At 38.8% G+C, this 22,931-nt stretch overlaps 4 protein-coding genes and 1 long non-coding RNA gene across 5 annotated transcripts; 3 read left to right on the forward strand and 2 right to left on the reverse strand.

Annotated features, from left to right (window-relative positions):
* Positions 1 to 3,820: 3,820 nt before the first annotated feature.
* Positions 3,821 to 6,158, forward strand: LOC108811261 (uncharacterized). The gene has a single exon (XM_018583305.2). The coding sequence runs from the start codon at positions 3,919 to 3,921 to the stop codon at positions 6,028 to 6,030; it is 2,112 nt and encodes a 703-aa protein (XP_018438807.2). The 5' UTR covers positions 3,821 to 3,918; the 3' UTR covers positions 6,031 to 6,158.
* A 2,780-nt stretch (positions 6,159 to 8,938) lies between these two features.
* Positions 8,939 to 10,145, reverse strand: LOC108813695 (uncharacterized). The gene is made up of 2 exons (XR_008935201.1): positions 9,662 to 10,145; positions 8,939 to 9,495 (listed from the first exon to the last, which is right to left on the reverse strand). It is a non-coding gene; the product is annotated as an uncharacterized LOC108813695 (long non-coding RNA).
* Positions 10,146 to 11,517: 1,372 nt separating this feature from the next.
* Positions 11,518 to 13,025, forward strand: LOC108813694 (transcription factor SAC51). The gene is given in 1 exon segment (XM_018586327.2): positions 11,518 to 13,025. A coding segment is annotated over 1 exon segment (804 nt). The 5' UTR covers positions 11,518 to 11,651; the 3' UTR covers positions 12,456 to 13,025.
* A 716-nt stretch (positions 13,026 to 13,741) lies between these two features.
* On the forward strand, positions 13,742 to 16,066 carry LOC108813692 (pentatricopeptide repeat-containing protein At5g64320, mitochondrial). The gene has a single exon (XM_018586325.2). The coding sequence runs from the start codon at positions 13,786 to 13,788 to the stop codon at positions 15,961 to 15,963; it is 2,178 nt and encodes a 725-aa protein (XP_018441827.1). The 5' UTR covers positions 13,742 to 13,785; the 3' UTR covers positions 15,964 to 16,066.
* Positions 16,067 to 17,445: 1,379 nt separating this feature from the next.
* On the reverse strand, positions 17,446 to 19,807 carry LOC130495965 (uncharacterized). The gene is made up of 2 exons (XM_056987642.1): positions 17,559 to 19,807; positions 17,446 to 17,484 (listed from the first exon to the last, which is right to left on the reverse strand). Exons 1-2 carry the CDS (start codon positions 19,261 to 19,263, stop codon positions 17,465 to 17,467), a joined length of 1,725 nt encoding a protein of 574 aa, XP_056843622.1. The 5' UTR covers positions 19,264 to 19,807; the 3' UTR covers positions 17,446 to 17,464.
* Positions 19,808 to 22,931: the final 3,124 nt, after the last annotated feature.

Consider the following 22,931-nt stretch of genomic DNA (forward strand, 5'->3'; position numbering starts at 1 on the left):
GAGCTCCTGGTTCGGGACTGATGCAGAGAAAGCTTCCTCCAGGGCTCGTTGATTCTGTTGAATAAGCTCATTATTCTTCAGGTTTTGCTCTTTGACCCATTTGATAATCCCTCTTCGGCATGAGTTAAGCTTGTTGATCACTGAGGCGAGTGGGGAGTCGTTCCAGGCAGACTCAACAATCTCCTCCACCTCCTGCTTATCCGTTAGCGACCTATTGAATCTGAACATTCCTTTTTTCTGTGGTCCGGATTTATTGAAATAGGTAATGAGGGGGCGGTGATCAGACCCTTCAAACCTTAGATATCGACATCTACCAAGTGGAAACTTTTCATTCCAAGCACAGTTCACCATCGATCTATCAAGCCTATATCGTATATAGTGTGTATATCGTGTGCCTCGCCATGACAGGTGATTGCCGGAATGCTTTAAGTCCCATAATCCATTCTGAGAGACAAAGGTCCGTAGAGCAGTGAAGGAACCTTCCCATCTCTCCGGTCCCCCGGTTTTCTCTGAATTGTTGAGAATATCATTATAATCTCCCGAGATCAGCCATGGTGATTCTCTGTCTCGTCCCACTTCAGATAACTTGGCCCAAAAGTTTGCTCTGTTTTCCATAGCTGGAGCTCCATAGATGAATGAGATAAATGTGGTGACCCCTTTGAAAGTAACTCTGGTGTCAATGAGGTTCGGGGAGGACTCTAGGATGTCAACATCGATTCCATCCTTCCACAATAAACACAAACCGCCACTCAGGCCGACTGGAGGAACAGAGAAATAGTGAGGATAAAGCATCGAGTCTGTCTTCTCTTTGATGAAATCATCACCATTCTTAGTCTCCATGAGAAACATTATGTCAGGAGTTATACTTCGATGTATCTCCCGCAAGCGACGAATTGTCAGAACGTTTCCCAGACCCCGACAATTCCAGCTCATAAGAGCTAAGGAAGAGGAGGAGGAGGAGGGTGAAAATCCTGACCCTCCGTCCTGTTTCGTCGCTGTGATCTCATAACTGTGTTGCGCGGTATACCACTCGAGCCGACCTTATTACAAGGTAATGTGTGATCTTTATCAGTAGCAAGTCTCCTCCTAACAGGATTTTTGACTTTCGAGAATACTGCTTTCTTCAGTTTCAAGCTTTGGAGGGGACTCCTAGGTACCTTCTTTCTCGAGGAAGTGACCCGACGCTTCCCTGCTGACTTATGTGAAGCTGGGATAGTGATATTAACATCACAGTTATCTGCAGAAGGTTCCTGGATGCGAAGCGTAGCCGAAACACGCTTTCCAGAGGTTCTTCCCTTGTTCCCCTGTTCTGCGAGAGCTTCATCTGGTTGCTGGAGCAAAGTATCTCCTGCTGCATTGGTGTCATAAGCATCATCAATATCCATAGTTATGATCTCATCAGAAGGGAGGCGGACCTCCAGTGTCATAGTGAGAGGAACGAGTCCGTTCATGTTTACACGAAACCTAGCATCGGTGGCAACACGGTCAGTAACCAGCCCCAGCTCTCCTCCGATAGCGTTGAGAGTTATATCATCCCAAAAGTGGAGTGGTAAGTCATGGACTCTCAGCCAAAGGATATGTTTGATGGGAAGGATTCAGAGATCACTGGCTCTCATCTCTGTAATAGAATCATCCATCTTTTATAGTGGTATGGGCCTTTGTTGAGAACCGCTAGCAAGTCTGCTTCTGATTGGAAGCGCATCTGAAATTTCTCAGGTCCCAAGTCTCTTCCAGTTACTCTGCCTTCAAGATTCCAAACTTGGGGTAAGAAATCGATGACAGCTCGAGGGCGCTGGAGAATGGGGTTTGTAACCCTTCCAATGATGGTTAGTTTGTTAGCAGTGATGAGGTCATCATTGTTCCTCGGCGGTATACGCACCGGAGAGCGTTTAGGGTTCTTGTTGGTATCTGAAACCCATTTTTCCTTTTCGCTGCGAGAGTATCTGCGTGACATCTCGACAGTAGGAGTGAGGTTTGTAGATAGCAAATGTAGTTGGAGGTGACGAAGCTCTGTAGGTAAACAGTATGGAGAAGATAGATTGGAGGTTATTGCAACCCAAGAGTGAGTAGAAGACAGCAGCTCAACTCATTCAAGGAGACCAAGTGGTAGTGAGACCAGCTTGGCTGACCCTCCGACAGTGTCGGGGGTTGAACCTGGCGAGCTTGTGAGCAGTTCCAGTGAGGTAGGTGACGGACACTCAAACAGACCGCTGGATAAGGAGATGAAAAAGGGAATAATTTGAAAGCAAAGTGAGATCGCAGAGAGGAGCAGGGAAAACAGACCCAAAACAGGAAACAAAACTGTTGGGTAAAGGGAGGGAAGTTCGAAAAGTCAGCGGTTAAAACACTTTCTCTAAAATCGTGCCTGGGAGAGAAAATTTAGAGAGGATGTATGTTCAATTTTATATTGGCGTTTCAACATTTATTTTTATTTGCTTTGATTCAAAAAATATGGATATTCAGAAAAATGGATATCCGGAAAATAAATAGATATTTGCAGACGGATATTTCATATGTTTTGATTAATACAAATAATCTTAAAAGTTCGATACAAATTTGTTTTGTAAAATGTTTTACATGGTATCTAAGACAAAAATTAAAATAAATAGTGAATTACATATTTTGTATTTTTTAAAACTTAGTTAACAATCTACTTTCCAGTTAATTCCAAAGGTTCCAATTGAAATGAAAGATTGTGTTTTATTCTAAAAGTTGTTAATTTATATATGTGTTTCCAGTTAAGCTGCTTTGAAATAATGTGTCTATTCAAAATATATTCTCATAGTATTATTTTAAAATAAAAATCATTTATTTAATTCTTAACGAGAAAGGAAGCCGTGTGAGATGAAAATTTCACATACGTTACTCGCTTTAAACTGAAAAGTTGTGACTATTTATACTTCAAAATAAATATCTTTAAATTGAAAAATGTGACTATTTAAATTGAAAAATTATGAATATTCATATAAATATCATTTCAAAACAACTACTTTTAAGTTGAAAAGTTGTGACTATTCATACTTCAAAACGACAATAGTTAAATTGAAAAGAAGTGAATATATAAATTGAAAAGTTATGACTATTCATATAAGTATCATTTCAAAATAAATACATTTAAATTGAAAAGATGTGACTGTTCAAATAAATCTTTGAAAAATCCTTGATTAATATATTATTGAAATATATGTTTTATTAGATTTATAGTTTTGAAATATTTTTATGTAAACCAAATATATAAATTATTTTATTAAATTTATTTTTAAAATTAATTGTTGATTAAAGTATTATTTAGATACATAATTTATGAAATTTTTATTTTAGAAATATTATTGAAAGAATATATAAATATATATATATATATATATATATATATATGAAATTAATTGTTGATTTAAATATGAAATATTTTATTTTAAATTTGATTGCTTTTATATAAAAGAAGTAAAATTTAAGTTATAGAAATTAATTTATTGTTGATTAAATTATTATTTTATTTTGTTATTTTATTGTTAATGAAAATATTATTTCAAGATAAACATGAATTTTTTTTCCATAATTTTAACGATTTTATTGTTATAGTATTAATTATTTAACGATTAATAAAATAAATAAAGGATTTGGAAAATAAATATAGGATCCACCCGAAAATGTACAAAAGTAAAATGGGATCCACCCAAAAAGAAAGGAAAAAAAGAATATTGAAGGGCCCTGTAATATTTGAAAATAGGAAAAGAAAACAATAAAGAAAAAAAGGATAAAAAGAGAAAGGGAAAATAATAGAAAAAAATGATGGGGGTTATAAGAATAGAAATTTGCTAACTAGGGTATCCTATTTCAGAATACACTCCTACAAACCTACCAAACAGATAGCCGCAAAATAGCCAAAATCTCACTAAGATCTCTCCCCCAACAAACTCTATGGATTCAGAGCAGGAGACAAAGCTCATTTCACTCATTTCTCAGCTAGTAAACCTCGACAACTTTCAACGGTTTGTGTTATACGAAGTGAAACTGGATTGCGAGTCAGAGATCAAATCACTGGTGATTCAGATAATCCATCACGTCAGCTCGATGGATTTGGATTCGCAGCCGAAGCCGGAGTCGGAGCTAATGTCACTCGTTACTCAAACAATCTCTCTTTTCAACTCTACAGATTTGGATTCCCAGCCGAAGCCTCTTTCGCAGCTCATATCACTCCTTTCTCAAAAAGTCTCTCTCGACAACGCTCTAGATACGGATTTGGAGTTCTCGTCACTCCTGCGTCAAACAGTACAACTCGATCCTCAGCCGGAACTCGTCTTACTTATCTGTCAAATAGTCTTCCTCGTTGTCGATTCAAAGTTCAAAAAGCTTATTTCCTTACGCCCTCAAGTAACAGTACGTTTGAGACAAGGAAAGTTTCATGTGGATGAACATCCCTTGCCGCACGGCTATGGAAAGTGGTATTGTCTCCCTACAATTTGGGAACAATTCAGGTTAGCAAGAGAAGATGCTACACATTTTTTTTGCAGAGGTTGTTATGGCAAGAACCATGAGAGATATGACGAGGCTCCAGTTGAAATCAAGCACCTACTTCATCCAAAACATTTTCTTCAGCTTGCCGTGTTGAGTTATTTTTCTCCAACAAGGAAATGTTATTGTTGTGATGAAGATCTGATAAAGGTATTTTATTGTTGCGCTGCTTGCGATTTTGCTATCAATATAGCTTGTGCGGAGAAACCACCAGTCTTATCTATAAACCATCCAAGGTGGCATGAACATACTCTTGCTTGGTTCCCAAGACGTGCTTCCTTAGTCTGCAACGTCTGCGCCTTGCCCGATTCAACCTCCCCTATCTATATGTGTCCTCCTTGTGACTTTGTGGTCCATCTAAGATGTATAAGCTTACCTCGCGTCATAAGGATATCCAGGCACCTCCATCGAATTGGTTTTACTCAATCTTTTGACCAAGGAGACTGGTCTTGTGGTGTTTGTCGCACAAAGATTGATAATGATTGCGGGGGCTACTCTTGCACCAAGACCGATTGTTCTTACACCGCTCATTCAAGATGTGCCACGCAGAGAAATGTGTGGGATGGCTTAGAACTCGAGGGCGAGCCCGAAGAAAAGGAAGAAAAAGAAGTTGAACCGTTTGTGGGGATAAGCGATGGAATCATACAATATTTCACTCATCAGCTTCATCATTTGACACTCAATGAGAACACTGGAAGAGATTACGATGAGGATAAGATATGTCAAGCATGCGTCATGCCAATCTATTTTGGTAAATATTACTCTTGTATGCAGTGCGAATTCATTCTTCACGAGACATGTGCGAATCTTCCGCGCAAAACATATACCCCGATACATCCACATCTACTCACTCTAGTAGGAGGAAAAGACGATGTCCATTCATATTATGAATTATGCGCAGCTTGTGGCTCGAGGTTTTCGGGTTTCTTTTACAAGTGTGGTAAAGAAGATTGTGATTTTCAGCTGCATGTGCAGTGTGCTACAATATCTGAGCCATTAGTCCATGGAAGTCATGCACATCCTTTATTCCTAACATCCAAACCAGAAGAACAAAGAGAATGTTGCGTTTGCAAATCTATGGAGAATGAGACATTCAATTGCATTGAGTGTGAGTGCAGCTTTACTTTGTGTTTCAGATGTGCTACTTTGCCTGAAAAGGTGAGGTATAAGCATGATGATCATATGCTCACTCTTTCTTATGGTAAGGAAACAAGTACCATGATGTATTGGTGTGAAGCTTGCGAAGGACAAGTAAAGCCAAAAGAGAGGTTTTATACGTGTGATGAGTATTGTTGTGTCACCCTACACATTGACTGCTTACTTGGGAAGGTCTTATACATGAAACCCGGTTCATCGTTTCTCATGCCAAACGATGAAAAGGTTAGTGTTCTGTCCAACAATCATCACATGTCTAGACCTATTTGTTGTTATTGTAAGAAGCGTTGTCCTGGAAAAGTAGTTTTCCAGTTTCGTGGAAAGCCTCTTTGTTCCATAGATTGTTTACTCCATTTCTTTTAAAATACTATATGGGGGTGTTGTCACTAGAGAGAGGCCAATGGAGCAGCTCGATGGTCATTAGACTCAGTACTCATGTTGTAAGAACTAAGTGATATTATATATGTATTCTGTGTTATTGTTTAGTCTCATACATTGATCTGTCCAATATTTTGTTATTCGAATTTTTACTTAACTGGTATTAGCATCAGTGATGATTCTTGAACGGGTGGTAATTACTTTATTAATTATTTGCATGTGAGAAAACCACAAAAGATCTAGAGTCTCTCAAGCATACTTGAACAGAAATTAAAGCAAGATATAGTACTTGGTTGAATTCATTCAAAAAAAAAAAATATATATATAGATAGTACTTGGTTGAATGTGGATGCTGGGAAAGGGAAAGAACCACTTGTGAGAGAAGTAACGAGAGTTATACTAGTAGAAAAAGAAATGGAAGTGGAGTTATAAGAAGGTGGCGAGATTGGATTTGAATGTGGAACTAAGTAATGAGGTAGAAGAGCCTGCTGAGGCAGGTGGGACAAGTGAAAGCAACAGAGAGGTGGATAATATCATTGAAGGGATTGAGTTCTTTGAGGGTCTTGATGAGTTTTTGATGAGTATGCCCATACTTTCTGTTGTTGGTGATGATAAGCTGTAAAGAGAGTCTGCAAAATCAAGAAGATGCTTATGTGCATGTTATTTAGATTCTATAAGCTCTAGGTTAACTACTCTAAAAGGGTTAAGGCTTCATAAGTTTGTTCACACAGACGGTAGAATATAGAACCTGACTGTTTATGAGGCTCTAAACGTTCCTCTACCATGTTTGTCCCCAACGATTATGATGAAGACAGGTTTTGATAGTTGTACTCTCTCTCTCTCTTCGTGACCATGGGGATCTTTCCATAGTGCAGATGAGGAAAGGAAGAAAAGGAGAAAATGTGAAGTCGTGCGGGTAATTAAGCACTTAACATTCCCGTGCATTTCTTTAATCATCACTTGTGACTCCTTTTCTTTTTCTTTTCCTCTTTTCCTTTTTTTTTCTTTTTCTTTTTCATATTCATTTTCAAATTCTTTTTCTTTTCACCCACTAAACTTTTATGACAATATATTTTTATAAAATAAATAAAGTCTACATGACATTAATAAAAATAAAACAAAAGTATTGAGCTAAATTTGGCGTTGCATAAGGATATAAAATAAACAAAAAAAAGGAGTTAGCTTTTATTCTTTTTCCCATTAGAAGTGTTTGAACACACACAAACACTCACCTGGACAAATTTATGGGAAGTTTACTAAAATGACACAAATTAGTTATGTTATTACTAGAATGACTCATCTTTTTTGAAAATTATTAAAATATTTTTTTGGTCGAAATTACCCCTGTTCATAGTTATAACAAAAAAAAAACATTACTAAAGTACCATTAACATTTGATCGACGGCAGATTTATTTTAAAAAAAAAATAAATCTGTCGAGTAATAAGTCTGCTTATAAAATCTGTCAAGAAAAAAAATCTATCGTTAACGTGATGACAGACTTTCTTAAAAATGTCAGATTTGTTTTCACGACAGAGTTAATTGTCCGATTTAAATAGAAAATAGATTTTTAAGAGTATGTCTGTCGAATGAGGTGGCAGATTTTTTATAAATGGTAGATTTTTATGGTCGACTTATTTTATTATGTTCGATTTATTTTCTTACGGCAGAGTTATATATCTGACTTAAAATTATTGGTAGACTTTTTATTTATGTGGTGGCAGACTTTTTAAATTATATTGTGGCAGATTTATTGACGAAAATCTGGATTTATATAAACCAAACTTAATTAAATGTTCATTTTCGACCCGGTCTATATTAATTTTGAATCTAATTTATTATTAAGATAATTAAGATCAGAATTATGTGAATTTCTAGTAACTTTATCATCTCTTTCATTCTTTTTTCTTCCTTATCAAGTTGTTTTTTTTTTCATGTTGGTTTAGTCAATAGGATAAGTTGTTGTTTTTTTCATGTTGGTTTAGTCAATATGACATATGGTCTTCACGAATTGTTAGATGTGAACCTTAATGGTTTGTACAGTTCTTCTGGCTCACCACTGAAGATAAGTTGAGAACAACCAAATTAAGTCAAGAGAAATTGCCAAAAATACCATTTTCATAGTACCACTTTTCATGTTTACACTAATCACTTTTACCACTACTTCTAATGAAGGGTTTAGATTTGAAGGTTTAGGATTTAGGGTTTAGATTTGATGTTTTAGGGTTTAAGGTATATAGTTTAGGGTTTAGAGTTGAGGATTTAGGGTTTATAGTTTAAATTTTAGGGTTTAGGGTTTAGGATATTGAATTTAGGGTATATAGTTTAGAGTTTAGGGTTTAGAGTTGAAGATTTTGGGTTTAGGGTTTAGAATTGGAGGTTTAGGATTTAGAATTTGAGATTAGAATTTTGAAAAACATATAAAAACAAAGATATAAGAGTCTTTACCATTTTAATAAATAAAGTATTTTTGAAAATGTGTTTTTAGTGGTGGTAAAGATGAATAATGGTACTTTGAAAGTGGTATTTTTGAAAATTCCCCTTAAGTCAAATCCCAAGAGTTGATTTGGTTCATACTAAATTAAGTCAAATCTCAAGAGTTGATTTGGTTCATACTCTTGTCTTTCTGGTGGATGAAAGAATCGTTCTAAGTTTATGGAAGTGGCCAAATACAAATAGAAAGGAACAATTATATTTTTCTATCAGTGTAGAAAATAAATTAGTGATGACAACAACTTCAAAATAAAACATGTTTTTTATGAGGCACGGAGCTACAGATTTATATACAGTGAAACTTTTATAAATTAATAATGTTAGTACTACACCAAAACTATATTTTTTTTATTAATTTATAGAAATTATTAATTTATCGAAATACTAATTAAACCAAAAACTCAATTTGGGACTATGAAATTATATTAATTTATAGAGATATTAATCTATCGATGATTAATTTTAAGAGATTATACTGTATAGTATAACTAAACTCTACTAAAAATCTCAAGTCACCAAGCCCTCCATTATTGCAGGCTCAGATCATAACTCACGCAACACTTCTCAGTAAGATCTGTTATCCAAAACCAACAAAGCTGCTCTCTCCAGTTGACGGTGAACAGTCAACCAAATCCCCCGATATAACTTCCATATCCTACACAAATCCAACCTGAAGCATCTGATCAGCTTCATCAAGAACCACAAACTGAAGCTTTGATAGATTCAAAGCTCCCCTTTTGATCAGATCGACGATACGACCTGGAGTACCAACTGCAACATCAACACCATAGTTGAGCTCCCGCACTTGCTGTCAGATCGGTGTACCTCCATAAAGACATATAGTATCCAAGCTTGGAGCAAATTCCCTGAATTTATTCTCAACCTGATGCACAAGCTCTCTTGTCAGATCCAAAACCATACAAAGAGAGTTCTTCCCACGCCTGCCACTCATAAAAGGCTACATAAGAGGCAAACAAAGAGACTGTAAACACAAAGTACAATCAAGGAAACCACAAAACCTTGTTTAGGTTAGATGAAATTGGGAACTAGGGTTCCAAAATTTCAACATGCAATCAATTAACCTATGATAACAACAATTCGAATAGCACAGATAAAAGACTCACATATTAGAGTAGCTTGCAATTGAATCCAGATGTCACTGAGGTGAAATCGATTTGGGTTTGCCGAAAAACACATAGACGAAGGTGAATTATCGTGGAGGATGCCGGAGAGAAAGTTGAGTTACAGTAGAGGTGACAGAGACGAACCTGGTTGTGGACGGAAAAGAGACCGTCGGAGATGGAGGTGACGAGACGACAAGAAGAGCTTTCCTAGCTCTGGTGGAGAAAACGGTGTTCGACGTTTTTTTCTTTTTCCTTTTTTTGTTAATATTAAGATGTGTTTCTTTTTAATTAGAGTTTTAAATCTTAGTAAGAGCAAAATAGTAAATTTGTATGTTTCAAAAGTTAGTCTAGTAATTATAAAATTATATGAGTTAATCTAGTCATTTTATGATTAATTAGAGTCATTTTAAGTAATTTTTTGTATTAAAATATAGAGTTGTTTAAAGGGTATAAAAACTGGATGAGCATACTTTCACTAGCTTAGCTTTCACTAAAAATTAAAAGGAAAAAAAAATATGGACTTTTACTTCAACAAACAATCAACAAAGTATTTATTAAGAGGAAATAATATTATTAATTAATGATAAAGGATGATAACCTGAAATTATGGACAGTGAGACTTTGTCATCATATATAGTTATATACCATAATCACGTTCGTCCCCCTTGTCTCCATTTCTTCCAAGCAAAGCACCAATAACAACAATTCTTTTAATTACTACAAGATTAGTTTCCAAGTAACATTTATTTTTCTTTGTATAACAAAAATTATATTCTTACAGTTCAAAAATGTGTAACATCTGCGTCAACTAAACTTAATGATTTTTACTTTAAAAAACAAATGAAAAATTATAATATAAAATAAGAATAGTAAATTTTATTGGAAAACATTAAACTAATAGAAACACAAAATCGAAAATGTATAAAAAACCATGTATTTATATTTTTTAGTATATGTGAAAAATCTAGAATATCAATCTTTTTAAAAATATATAAAGGTGTAAAAATAAATATTTGCTTATTAATTTATTTAACACCTAACCGAAATGAAATAAATTGAGTTTCTAAAGGCCTGGTTAAGGCAAAAGCGTCGTTAAACTTGTTTATAAAGGCCTTTTTATTACCACCACCACTCACTTGCGTGAGCTACTCACATTATTATTGCTCTGTTGCTCGCTGGTCACTTTCAACTTCTTCCCTTTTCCATTGATTTATTCAACACACACAAAAAAAAAAAGCTCTCATCTTTCCCTCTGGATCTGACCCATCATCAAAGTCCCTCTCTTTCATCTCCAAGGTATCAAAATCCGATCTTTCGTTCTCCTTCACTGTTTCCTCTGTTCGTTGGTAATTGGTTAAAACCGGTTTACATCCTTCATGATTTAGGTAGTTTTTTGTTAGTTTTAAACTCTGAATCTAGCTTAGATTAGAACAATGTGGTTTGTGTAGATGTTTAGTGTTTGATACAGTTCTTTGTGTGTTTAGCTCATTTGTAGTAGTGTTGATCATATGTTTTCTTACAGATTCTAAACATGGGATCCCAACATATCTATGTGTACCAATGTGAACAAAGAATCAGCTAAGACAAGAAGCTCCCTTCTCTCTTAGTTTCTTTCAAAAGATTATTTTCTTTTCAAAAGTTATGGTGTGTCAGTCACCTGGGAAGACAAGATTTAGAGCATTGAAATACGAGACAGGAGACGCTAACAGACCAACCATTGTAGTTAGAGTTATTGCATGCTTTCAACCCATGGATAATTGCCAGGTGTCTAATAATGCTCTCTCTCCCTCATCTATCACTACTCTTTAATAGCTTTTACTCTTCTTAACACTTGTGATTGTGTTGTTTCTTCAGGCTGAATACTTCAGACTTCTACTCAAACCAGTCACGTAGTTTTGATTTTGTGTGATTCATTCTTCCACTGTGTTTTCTTTCTTTCTTCCTTCGTCTTTCTTTTGAAGTTACCTTTTGAGTTAAAAACTGCAAGAGCATGATGCCTCTTGATACCAGGCAATGGAATTTGCCTCCTCAAGCTTGCTTTGAGGATACGGCAGCTCGGTTCCATCCTGGAGTTGCTCTCCCTCATGCAGCTGAGCTTCATGATGCTCGCTACTTGCAGCCACAACCACCACCATTCAAGTCTTTACTGTGGAGTCATGATAAGGAGGAGTCTTGTGGGAAACGTTTCTCTCTGTCTGACATGAGGTCCTGGTGCGCTGCTGCTACTACTCCGCGTTGAGGAGCATTAGACTCTGCTCAGGAAGGACTCATGATATTAGATCAGTCAGGAAACCAAACTCGTCTATTACAATGTCCATTTCCCCTGACTGCAGAACCAGTTAAACTCTCTGAGTTACAACACCGTGTGGAAGAGTCTGAAATGCATGAAGACACTGAGGAGATCAATGCGTTGCTGTATTCAGATGAAGATTACGAGAGTGATGATGAAGATGAAGTAATGAGCACTGGTCACTCTCCTTACTCAGTTGAACAAGTTTGCAACAAGAGGCAGCTCGAAGAGATAGATGGTCCTTGTAAAAGGCAGAGGCTACTGGATAAGGTTGAAAACATCAGTGGCTTATCATCATCACTTGTGGTGGGCACTTCGACCAAAGAAGACACTGGTTCTGGTCTGAGCAACGAGCAGGCGAGAAAGGACAAGATCCTCACAGCTCTGAAAATACTAGAGAGCATAGTTCCCGGTGCAAAAGGGAACCAAGCTCTCTTGCTTCTGGACGAAGCCATTGATTACCTAAAGCTACTGAAACAAGACTTAATCTCCACCAGTCACTAGTCACCATCAAAAGAGACAACTAAGATATCTAACAGACAGATAAGGCTTGAAGATTCCCTCACGTGTGAAGTGGTTTAGGGTCCCTATCCTCTGCACCAGCTTTTTTAGCTGTATAAGGTGGTCTACTTTTGAGTATACACATGCTTCTGCAATTTCAAAAAGTTTAAAAGAGGTCACTATCTTCTTCTTTTCTCTCTGTGCTGTGTGTGGAGGAAAGCCAAAGTCCTGATGGTCATATTCAGCGATGGACAATGATTGTCTTTTGTGGCTTAGTGTGGATGGTGAAATCAAAAAGGCAATATATTCAAAGTCTTGTTCTCATACCTAAGGTATCTCTCTGACCTTTACTCTCTTTTGTGCATATGATGACTGAGTGGATGGGTCCACCGATGTCATGTTCGTTCCTTTGTCTTCTTACTTTCCCTACTTTGCTACTACTATGTTTTGATGTTGTATCTTTGAGTGTATGTTCATTGCTCATTCTCTTATGTATTGTTAAGATGATTGGATTTGTGGTTTGGGGGTTTTGTATGTACAAATGATATAAATTGGTTTTTTTGTTTAATATACATTATAGTCTACACAAAAAGAAACCAATAGCATTACAAATTAGGACCAAATATTATATTAGCTTTTGTTTAATCAAATCAAGAACACACAAAGTTGCTCACTTAAGTTAACCAAATCCAAACTTAAAAGGCCAAATTCCTACAGTAATTGTTACAAAAAAAAAAATCTAAACAGAGACTAAAAGTTATATATTTTTATGTTTGGACACAATCCTAGCTAAACAGAAAGCTGAAATATGATTTAAAAATATTCAAAATTAGTTAAAATCTATTAAAATTTTACATATGCTGTACATTAGATCTTTTAAAAGATTTTATAGATGTTAGTATCTTTTTGAATAATTTTCAATAAGTTGTTTGAATAATTATATACACTGAATACTTTTAGTTAATTTCACTATTTTTTAGAAAATGATTTTAGCGGTTTTATACATTAGTTATATGTTATCATCCGTATAGAATCACAATTAAACCGAATTTAGCCTAAAAATTAATAAAATTTGAATGAACTTATGAAAATAGTATTGATAATCCGAAAAAATTGAATCAGCCGAACCAAAATCCGTACTCCCCAACGGTCGTGATCAACATACTCATTTCCTTTGTTTGGGCTCAGAGTGTACATTTCGAATTTGAACTTAGCCCAACAAGAGATCCAAACAAACAAAAAAATATTCGAAAACCTCTACGGTACTCCACGAAGAAGGTTTTAAATAAGGTCTTATCGGAGCCAGAGATTGATTAATGTAGCGTTTCGGATTATGCTCGCGAGATCAAAGCTTGCTCTACATCTGAGCATAAGAAGAAGATCACACTCTCTCCCCACACACTCCCGTCACTGTAGCGGCGGCGGCGGCGATGATGATGATGATAAAGATGGCTGCTTACCGAGAAACATCCCCTCCGATTCACCAAACGAATGGGAGAAGCTTCTCAAACCCTACGACCTCGACACACTCAAGAACACACACCCCAAGATCACACCTTCACAGCTCTGCAACCTCCTCGAGCTCCCTCTCGACGTCCCCACCTCACTATCGCTCTTCTCGTGGACAGGTTCTCAGAAGGGCTACCGACACTCCTTCGACGCGTACCAGATCCTCATACGCAAGCTCGGATCCGAATCCGAGTTCGAAACCATCGATACGCTCCTCCTCCAGATGAAACGAGAAGGACTCTGTTTCAAAGAATCGATTTTTATTTCGATCATGAGAGACTACGGCAGATCTAACTTCCCAGGTCAGACCACGAGGCTTCTCCTGGAGATGAGGAACGTCTTCTCCTGCGAACCCACGTTCAGATCTTACAACGTCGTCCTAGAGATTCTCGTTTCTAGCGGTTGTTATAAAGTTGCGGCTAACGTGTTCGACGATATGCTTAGCAGAAGAATCCCGCCGACGCTGTTCACTTTCGGCGTCGTGACGAAAGCTCTTTGCGCTGTTAACGAGGTTGATTCGGCGTTGTCTTTGCTTAGAGACATGACGAGACACGGCTGTGTTCCCAACTCGGTGATTTACCAGACTCTGATACACTCGTTGTCCAAGTGTAGTAGAGTGAACGAAGCGCTTCAGCTTCTTGAGGAGATGCTTCTGATGGGTTGTGTGCCTGACGCTGAGACTTTCAACGATGTTATACTCTGTCTTTGTAAGTTCGATAGGATTAACGAAGCTGCGAAGATGGTGAATAGGATGTTGATGAGAGGGTTTGCTCCTGATGATATAACCTATGGTTACTTGATGAATGGATTGTGTAAGATAGGGAGGGTTGATGCTGCGAAGGATCTTTTCAGTAGAGTTCCGAAGCCGAATATTGTGATCTTCAACACTCTTTTTCACGGGTTTGTGACGCACGGAAGGCTTGATGATGCTAAATCTCTTTTGTCTGGTCCTCATGGTCTTGTTCCTGATGTCTACACGTTTAACTCGTTGATCTATGGATACTTGAAGAAGGGTCTTGTAGGTTTAGCTTTAGAGGTTTTTCGAGAAATGAGAGATAGAGGATGCAAGCCTAACGTCTTCTCTTATACTATCTTCTTTGATGGTTTCTGCAAATTAGGACGGATAGATGAAGCCTTCGGTGTTCTGAGTGATATGTCTGCTGATGGGTTGAAACTCAACACTGCTGGTTACAACTGTTTGATATCTACTTTGTGTAAAGAACATCGAGTCGCTGAAGCTATTGATGTTTTTAAAGAGATGCCGAAGAAAGGGTGTAAACCTGATGCGTATACGTTCAATACGATGATAGCTGGACTCTGCGAGGTTGATGAGATTGAACACGCCTTGTGGTTGCATAGAGACATGATATCAGAAGGTGTTGTTGCCAACACTGTTACTTACAACACGCTGATCAAGGCCTTTCTCAGAAGAGGCGAGATCAAAGAAGCTCGTAAGCTGGTCAATGAGATGGTTTTCCAGGGATCCCCTCTTGACGAGATAACGTATAATGGTCTGATAGATGGTCTGTGCAGAGCTGGGGAGGTTGATAAGGCGAGGAGCTTGTTTGAGAAGATGTTGAGAGACGGGGTTGCACCGAGCAACGTCTCCTGCAACATACTTATAAACGGGCTGTGCAGAAACGGGAAGGTGGAAGAGGCGGTTGAGTTTCAGAGAGAGATGGTTCACAGAGGAACCACGCCGGACATTGTGACGTTTAACAGTTTGATAAACGGTCTGTGCAGGGCTGGGAGGATCGGAGATGGTGTGGCGATGTTTAAGAAGCTTCGGGATGAAGGTATATCGCCTGATACGGTGACGTATAACACTCTGATGAGTTGGTTGTGCAAAGGAGGTTTTGTTGAGGATGCTTGTTTTCTTCTGGAGGAAGGTGTTGAAGAAGGGTTTGTTCCGAATTGTAGAACTTGGTCCATTTTGTTGAGGAGTCTTGTCCCTCAAGGAACATTAGATAGACATAGAAATGATGAGAGAGAAGTTTTTTGAGTTAATGTAAGTCTGTAACTGTGTATGTGTATTACTTTTTTGTGGTTTTCATTCATTATAATTTCATGTTCCTCAATTATTAATTAAAACGTCCATTGCGCTATATACTATTTTAGGAGTCTTGCTCCTCAAGAAACAGTAGATAGACAGAGATTTTATGTAGTTATCTGAAGCAATAGCTGAAGCTGAATGATAAGAGAGAAGCTTGTTGAGTTCATGTAACTGTATGTGTATTATCTTGTGGCTCTTATTCAACTAAATGTCCATTGGAGGCTATTATTATAGGCCTTAAGGCCCATGTTTATTATTCAAATATTGTTTTGGATCTCCGTTAAAAGAGTTTATTGAACTCACCCGAAGTTGTTATTGAAATCATTTTGCAACTACAATAGAGAATGAGACAATCTTTTAAACAAAATTTTGATGAGGCCATGAGGGGGTGTTTTGTTAAAATCTAAACTGTGGGGATAGAAATAGAGAAGTAAGGAACATGAATGTCTAACTTAAAAATAATAATTCAAAGTAAGTTAGCTCCACAACCACAAGCATCACTCTCTTATGTCAGCATGTGTCGTTCAGACATGATGACGATTTGTTTGTACATAAGCATATAAACCGAGAAATATCAACCAGAAAAATAAACTCAATCTCCTTCGTTGTCCCGACAACGATGGAGAGTGTCGCTTGTTAATGTAAGATAGACAAGCTACGCTATGTAGAACACACAGTAGTACAGGGTTATTCAATTCCAAGAAATACGACTATATTTATTCTTTCAAAAGCTCTTACACGTTCTTCTTAAAAGCAATAAATCAAACAAGCTCAAGACAAACCTCGACTTGTTTGCTAGTCAACTCGTTCAGAGATCTAAGACAGACTCTGAACCACCTAAGCTCTTAACCCCTAGATGCTTTGCTTCTCCTTCTTAGGACGTACAAAAACTCTCTATTGCTAAAAGCTCTCCCTGTGTGTTAACCGGCAACACATTGCCAACGCTTCCTTTATATATCTTTCAGGAAGCCCTAGATCTAATCTATCTACCCAATGGAAACTTTCCATTTCTTCTACTTCATCGAATAAGCCAATCTTCCTTTTCTTTTTTAGATCGATTGCTTCTTCTTCAAGTCTTCCTTTAATGTCCCTCTTCATTAAATCTTCTTTTAATGCATCGGTCTTGATACGTGCTTCTCACGAACCACCTCTCTGATGTAGTAGTTCATGTCACTCTTCATGAACTACTTCAGCTCTGCTACATCATCGTCTTCCCATACACCTTCAATCTCCCCCTTTTTAATTCGTCGTCTCACAAGTACCTGAGATAGAAGACAAGAACCAACCACACACAACAGCACCAGTATATATGTCTAAACGTTAATCCAACCAACTCAAGACAATTAAGAACATACTTATATTATCCTAAAACCGGGTTTAAGCAAAGTAAAACATAATATCAAAAGATAGCATATGCAAATGCTCCCCCATAATCTTGGTCTTCTACATCCTAGTCTTCTTCTTCTCCCCCTGCTTGTGAGCACACGGATTAAAAAAACACCAAGAAAAATACCTCACATATTCATAAGGATAGGGATACTAACCTGCTACAGCACTCTGAAGATCCTGAACTATCTCAGCTAGCGCTTGAAGGGCTCGTGTTGTGTCCTGTAGTGCCACTTGCAAATCAACACGGCTGAGTGGTCCTTGAGGGATGGCAACTGATCCAAGTTCATAAAGGGATACACGACGTGGTGCAGTTCTGGAGCTTGGTGTAGCAGTTCGTGGAGCAGGGATCGGAGCAGGAGATGCCTGACGGGTTGTCCTTGCAGAGCTTTTCTTTGGTTCAGCTTTAGCTGGTCCCTTTCCTTTTGCCAGTCTCTGCTCATAGATCTCGCCCACTCGTTTATCCTTCTTGTAGAGAACCGGACGTTGGAGCTTGTCACTAGGATAGGATGGAACCGCCTGCTGACTTTGAAGAAGTGCCATGATCAAGCGAGGGAAGATCAACCAGCGGGCATCATTGACTTGAATCACTCCAAGATTAAGAATCTGTCTGAACATCATCTTCCCCAAATCAACACGGACTCCATGAGCCATCTTGTAGATCAGTCTTGCTCTCTCAAGTGAGACATATGTCTTGTGAGTCGAGGGAATCCAGTTGTATGCAGCTATGATCATCAAGGCCCCGTAGCATGGAGTAAGGTCCGCTGTAGTGAGACCATCCCATTCTGTCTTTGTATCTCCGGTGATGAAAGAAGCTAACTCAGTTACCGAGATATCATCCAACGTTGCGGCTTCCTCCTCTTCTTCCTCAGTAAGTGGTTCCCAATCTATGGCATTATTGAGGTGCGCAGGTGAGAACTTGTACTCTTGTCCCCGTACAGAGACAACCACTTCATCAACATCCGCTTCAGCTTTAGTACTCGGCAGACCTGCATAGAACTCAGCTACAACTTGCTCAACATACACTGCAAGATTCGAGACAGTTGATTCCATAGATCCTTTCTTGATAACGGCCAAGTAACCCCACTGATCAGCTTCCTTCAGATCCACCGAACGCTCAGCAAGTACCTTACGCTTAAGGAACTGATCATACCTTTTCTTGATGAGAGGAGGCATTGGTTCAGCACTTTTATCACCAGACCTTCTCGATCTCAGCTGAGGCGAGGCTCCTGCTTCCTTAGCCAAATATGGAGACTTGGCTGCATCTTCTGGTGTGAGAAACTGAGATTGAGTTGGTGTACTAGACTCCCCTGTCTTTCTCTGTTTCCCAGAGCGCAACCCTAATCTCTTCAGCACCCGTTTCTTCCTCCTTTCCTTCTGGGAAGCTTCATCTGATTCAGAACCCACAGTAACAGCATCATCCTTGGGTTCATCGTCCACTTTCTTGGCTGAATCAGACTCAGCTTCACTTAGCTCCTTCTCAACTTCAATGATCGCCAGAGGTAGAGCAGATTCATCCTTTTCTTCTGGTGATTTAGCAGTGACCGGAACATCTTGAATGGCAGCACCAGTGGATCCGATTTGCGGTTGCGGATCTGCTTCAGGAACCTTCACAGATGGCTCCTCTCCAAGACCTGGAGTCCTTTCATCGCTCTCCTCTGAAGGGGCTTTCTCATTAGCGGTATTGAATGAGTCAAGCTCCTCGGTGACCTCAGGGAGTGCATCGGAGACGGGCATATCGTTTCTCGGTGGAGGCGATTCAGGTTCGCCATCAGCGAGTAACCTTCGACTTCCTTCAGCCTCTGCATGCTTTTCTTCCTTGGATGATTCGGCTTGTTGAGCTGATTTCTTTCCTTTCCCCATGATAGATGTCAGTTTCTGTGTGAGAATCGTGTGAGAGGTGAAGAGAGGCTGCGAGATTGAGCTTCTTAAGCACGATGGAGATTTTCTAGGGCTTGTTCCCCACTACTTCCCTTAACGGAATAAAACTGAATCAACTTTTTCTGATATTGCAGATCTGGTCCCTGACTTTTTATCCTCTCCTTTGCATGCCTACAACATTTTAATTTCTCTCATCCAAACACACAAACATTAGGCACATTCGTGAATTATTAATGTATCATCAGACTTTCAAGATAGTAATAAAACACAAGTCACAACTCACAATTGGCTGAATCAAGATTACTATAAAGCATTAGATCAATTCAGTTCAGTTACCATTTGTGTGAAGTGCTTCACGAGTTGCCTCAGTGCGTGATTCAAGCTGCACATATAACTCTTCCTAGATCTTATATTCTGGTGCAGCCGATTGTCTTTTTATGGCTAGCTTTCACATTGATATGCCTTCATCAATGCTGCCGGTTTTCATTCTTTATTCTCGTGCTGTGAAACCCCTGTTGTTTCCCATCATGAATCTATCAAAATTTTTTTTTTTTTTATTTTCTGAGCATCTTTCTGTATCATTGCTGGCTCTTTTTATTGAGAGGGGGGGGGCCACAGATTGACGTGAAACCTGTACCATTACAACATTGACGGCATATCAAGCAGCTCTTTTCCACAGCGTTCTCGGGTTCCAAAACCAATCTGAATCATATGTACATCCCGAATCAGCACCTGCACTATTCTCTGCACAACTTGACTCAACAATCAAGATTACACACACCAATTGCATTTCTTAATGTGATAAATCGATTAAATTCAAGAGATTTAGTGAATATATCAGCCAACTGCAAATCAGTAACTACATGTTCGATTACTACCTGATTGTCTTCAACTAATTCTCTGATGAAGTGGTGCCTTATGTCAATGTGCTTCGTCCTTGAATGTTGGACCGGATTCCTCGAGATATCAATTGCACTTTTGTTGTCACAATACACAAGAAAGGGACCCGATTGCATTCCATAATCAGCTGACATCTGCTTCATCCAGATAAGTTGTGAGCAACAGCTACCCATGGCAATATATTCTGCTTCCGCCGTAGAGAGTGATACAGAGTTCTGCTTCTTGCTCAGCCACGAGATAAGATTGTTTCCAAGAAAGAAACATCCTCCACTGGTACTCTTTCTATCATCAGCACATCCTGCCCAATCAGCATCACAGTATCCCACCAAGTTCTTGTTGGAATTCTTCGAGTAATACACGCCCAAGCTCTCTGTTCCTTTGACGTACTTGATGATCCTCTTAACTGCATTCAGGTGTGATACCTTTGGCTTAGCTTGATATCGTGCACACACACCGACACTGAATGACAAATCCGGTCGACTCGCAGTTAAGTACAATAGACTGCCAATCATCCCTCGATAGAGCTTGACATCCACATCTTCTCCTGCTTCATCTCGTGCCAGCTTCAGTGATGTACTCATGGGTGTCTTAGACACTTTGGAGTTCTCCATACCAAATCGCTTTACCAAACTGTTAGCGTATGCACTCTGAGATATGAAGACACCTTTCTCTGACTGAGACACTTGAAGTCCAAGAAAGTACTTCAGTTCACCACACATGCTCATCTCAAACTCTTGAGTCATATTCTGAACAAACTCATCCACCAGCTTCTGTGACGTGCCTCCAAAGATAATGTCATCCACATAGATTTGAACAATGATTATCTCTTTTCCAACTTCCTTGAAGAACAGCGTCTTGTCTATACTCCCTCTGATATACTCCGCTTCTAACAGAAACCTTGTGAGTCGTTCATACCATGCACGCGGTGCTTGCTTCAACCCATATAATGCTTTCTTCAGTCGATACACATAATCATGATGCACTGGGTCCTCAAATCCCTTTGGCTGCTCAACATAGACTTCCTCCTGAAGGACTCCATTGAGGAAAGCACTTTTCACATCCATTTGATGCACTTTGAAATTCAGAATGCACGCCATTCCCAGAAATAACCGAATGGATTCCAATCTTGCAACTGGGGCAAAGGTTTCTTCAAAGTCTACTCCTTCAATCTGTGAGTATCCTTGAGCTACAAGCCTTGCCTTGTTACGAACTACTTCTCCATGCTCATCAGTCTTGTTCTTGAATATCCATTTAGTGCCAACCACGTTTACTCCTTTAGGTCTAGCAACCAGTTCCCACACATCGTTCCTGGTGAATTGCTCAAGTTCTTCCTCCATCGCGACAATCCAATATTCATCACGTAGTGCTTCAGTGTGTGTCTTAGGTTCTATTGATGAAACGAAACATGCGAACTGCACCATTTCTTTAAAGTTGATCACCTTTCCACGCGTTTTTCGTCCTTCTTCAATTCCTCCAATCACATCAGACTTCGAATGATTGCGATGAACTTGCTGAATCACTGGTTGCGGTACTGTATCTGAGATCGGACCTTCCTCAATGACTTCAGTCGCAGCTATGGATGATCCACCTTCTTCCTCTTCATCTGATCCCATGTCATCACCTACAACCACAGACAAATCATCAAATACAACATTAACTGATTCTTTAATTGATTCTGTCCGTTTGTTGTAGACTCGGTATGCTGAACTAGACTGTGCATAACCCAGAAAAAATCCTTCATCACTTCTTGAGTCAAACTTCCCAAGGTAGTCCTTGTCATTCAGTATGTAGCACCTGCATCCAAAAACATGAAAGTAACTAAGATTAGGAGTTTTGCCTGTCCACATCTCATATGGTGTCTTTGTTGTCCCTTTTCTGACATACACACGGTTGATTGTGTAACACGCCGTGCTGAGTGCTTCAGCCCAGAACCTCTTGGCTATCTTGTTACCATGGAGCATTGCTCTTCCCATTTCCTGTAGAGTTCTATTCTTTCGTTCAACCACTCCATTTTGCTGAGGTGTCCAAGGTGCTGCAAACTGGTGAGCTATTCCTCTTGATTCAAGAAAGGTAGTCATGGCTTCATTCTCGAATTCTCCTCCATGATCACTGCGTATCTTCTTGATTCCTCCCTTTTCATTTATGTGTTGAAGCGCCCAGATTTTGAAACTTTCAGACACTTCTGACTTTTCCCTGAGAAAACGAACCCAAGTGAACCTGGTGTAGTCATCCACTAGTACAAACACGTACTTCTTTCCTCCGATACTCTCGGTTTGCATAGGACCCATGAGATCCATGTGAACTAGATCCAATGGTGCCTTTGCCTGAACATCTGGTACCTTTTGTGTTGTATCTTGACTTGCTTTCCCTCATTGCATGCACCACACAAATCTTGTCATCGATCTTGAGTTTGGGTACTCCTCGAACCAAGTCGTTGCACACTAGATTCGTTAGATTCCTGAAGTTCATATGTCCCAAACGTCTGTGCCATAGATCAATATTCCTTTGAGCTGACAAGCACTTAACCTTCTTTTCCACATGTAGCAGTTATTGCCAGATCTCACACCTTGTAGTACTGTTACACCATGTTGGTTTATGGCACGACAATCAATTGCTGAGAAGCACACCGTAAGTCCGTCATCACACAGTTGACTCACGCTGATCAGATTAGCTTTAATCCTTTGACAAAGTAGACATTCACCAATTTAGGTACTTCTGAGTTACACGTTGTACCTTTGCCTTGAATGACA

This window comes from Raphanus sativus, chromosome 6 (genome assembly GCF_000801105.2).
Source record: "Raphanus sativus cultivar WK10039 chromosome 6, ASM80110v3, whole genome shotgun sequence".
NCBI classification, from domain to species: Eukaryota; Viridiplantae; Streptophyta; class Magnoliopsida; order Brassicales; family Brassicaceae; genus Raphanus; species Raphanus sativus.

What these genes read in the sequence shown, in the direction of transcription:
- LOC108811261 (XM_018583305.2), top strand. Translation starts at nt 3,919, where the DNA reads ATGGATTCAGAGCAGGAGACAAAGCTCATTTCACTCATTTCTCAGCTA.
- LOC108813692 (XM_018586325.2), top strand. Translation starts at nt 13,786, where the DNA reads ATGCTCGCGAGATCAAAGCTTGCTCTACATCTGAGCATAAGAAGAAGA.
- LOC130495965 (XM_056987642.1), bottom strand. Translation starts at nt 19,263, where the DNA reads ATGGGGAAAGGAAAGAAATCAGCTCAACAAGCCGAATCATCCAAGGAA. An exon ending in TCTTCAGAGTGCTGTAGCAG is followed by an intron (nt 17,485 to 17,558) that starts GTTAGTATCCCT and finishes GCTCACAAGCAG; the next exon opens with GGGGAGAAGAAGAAGACTAG.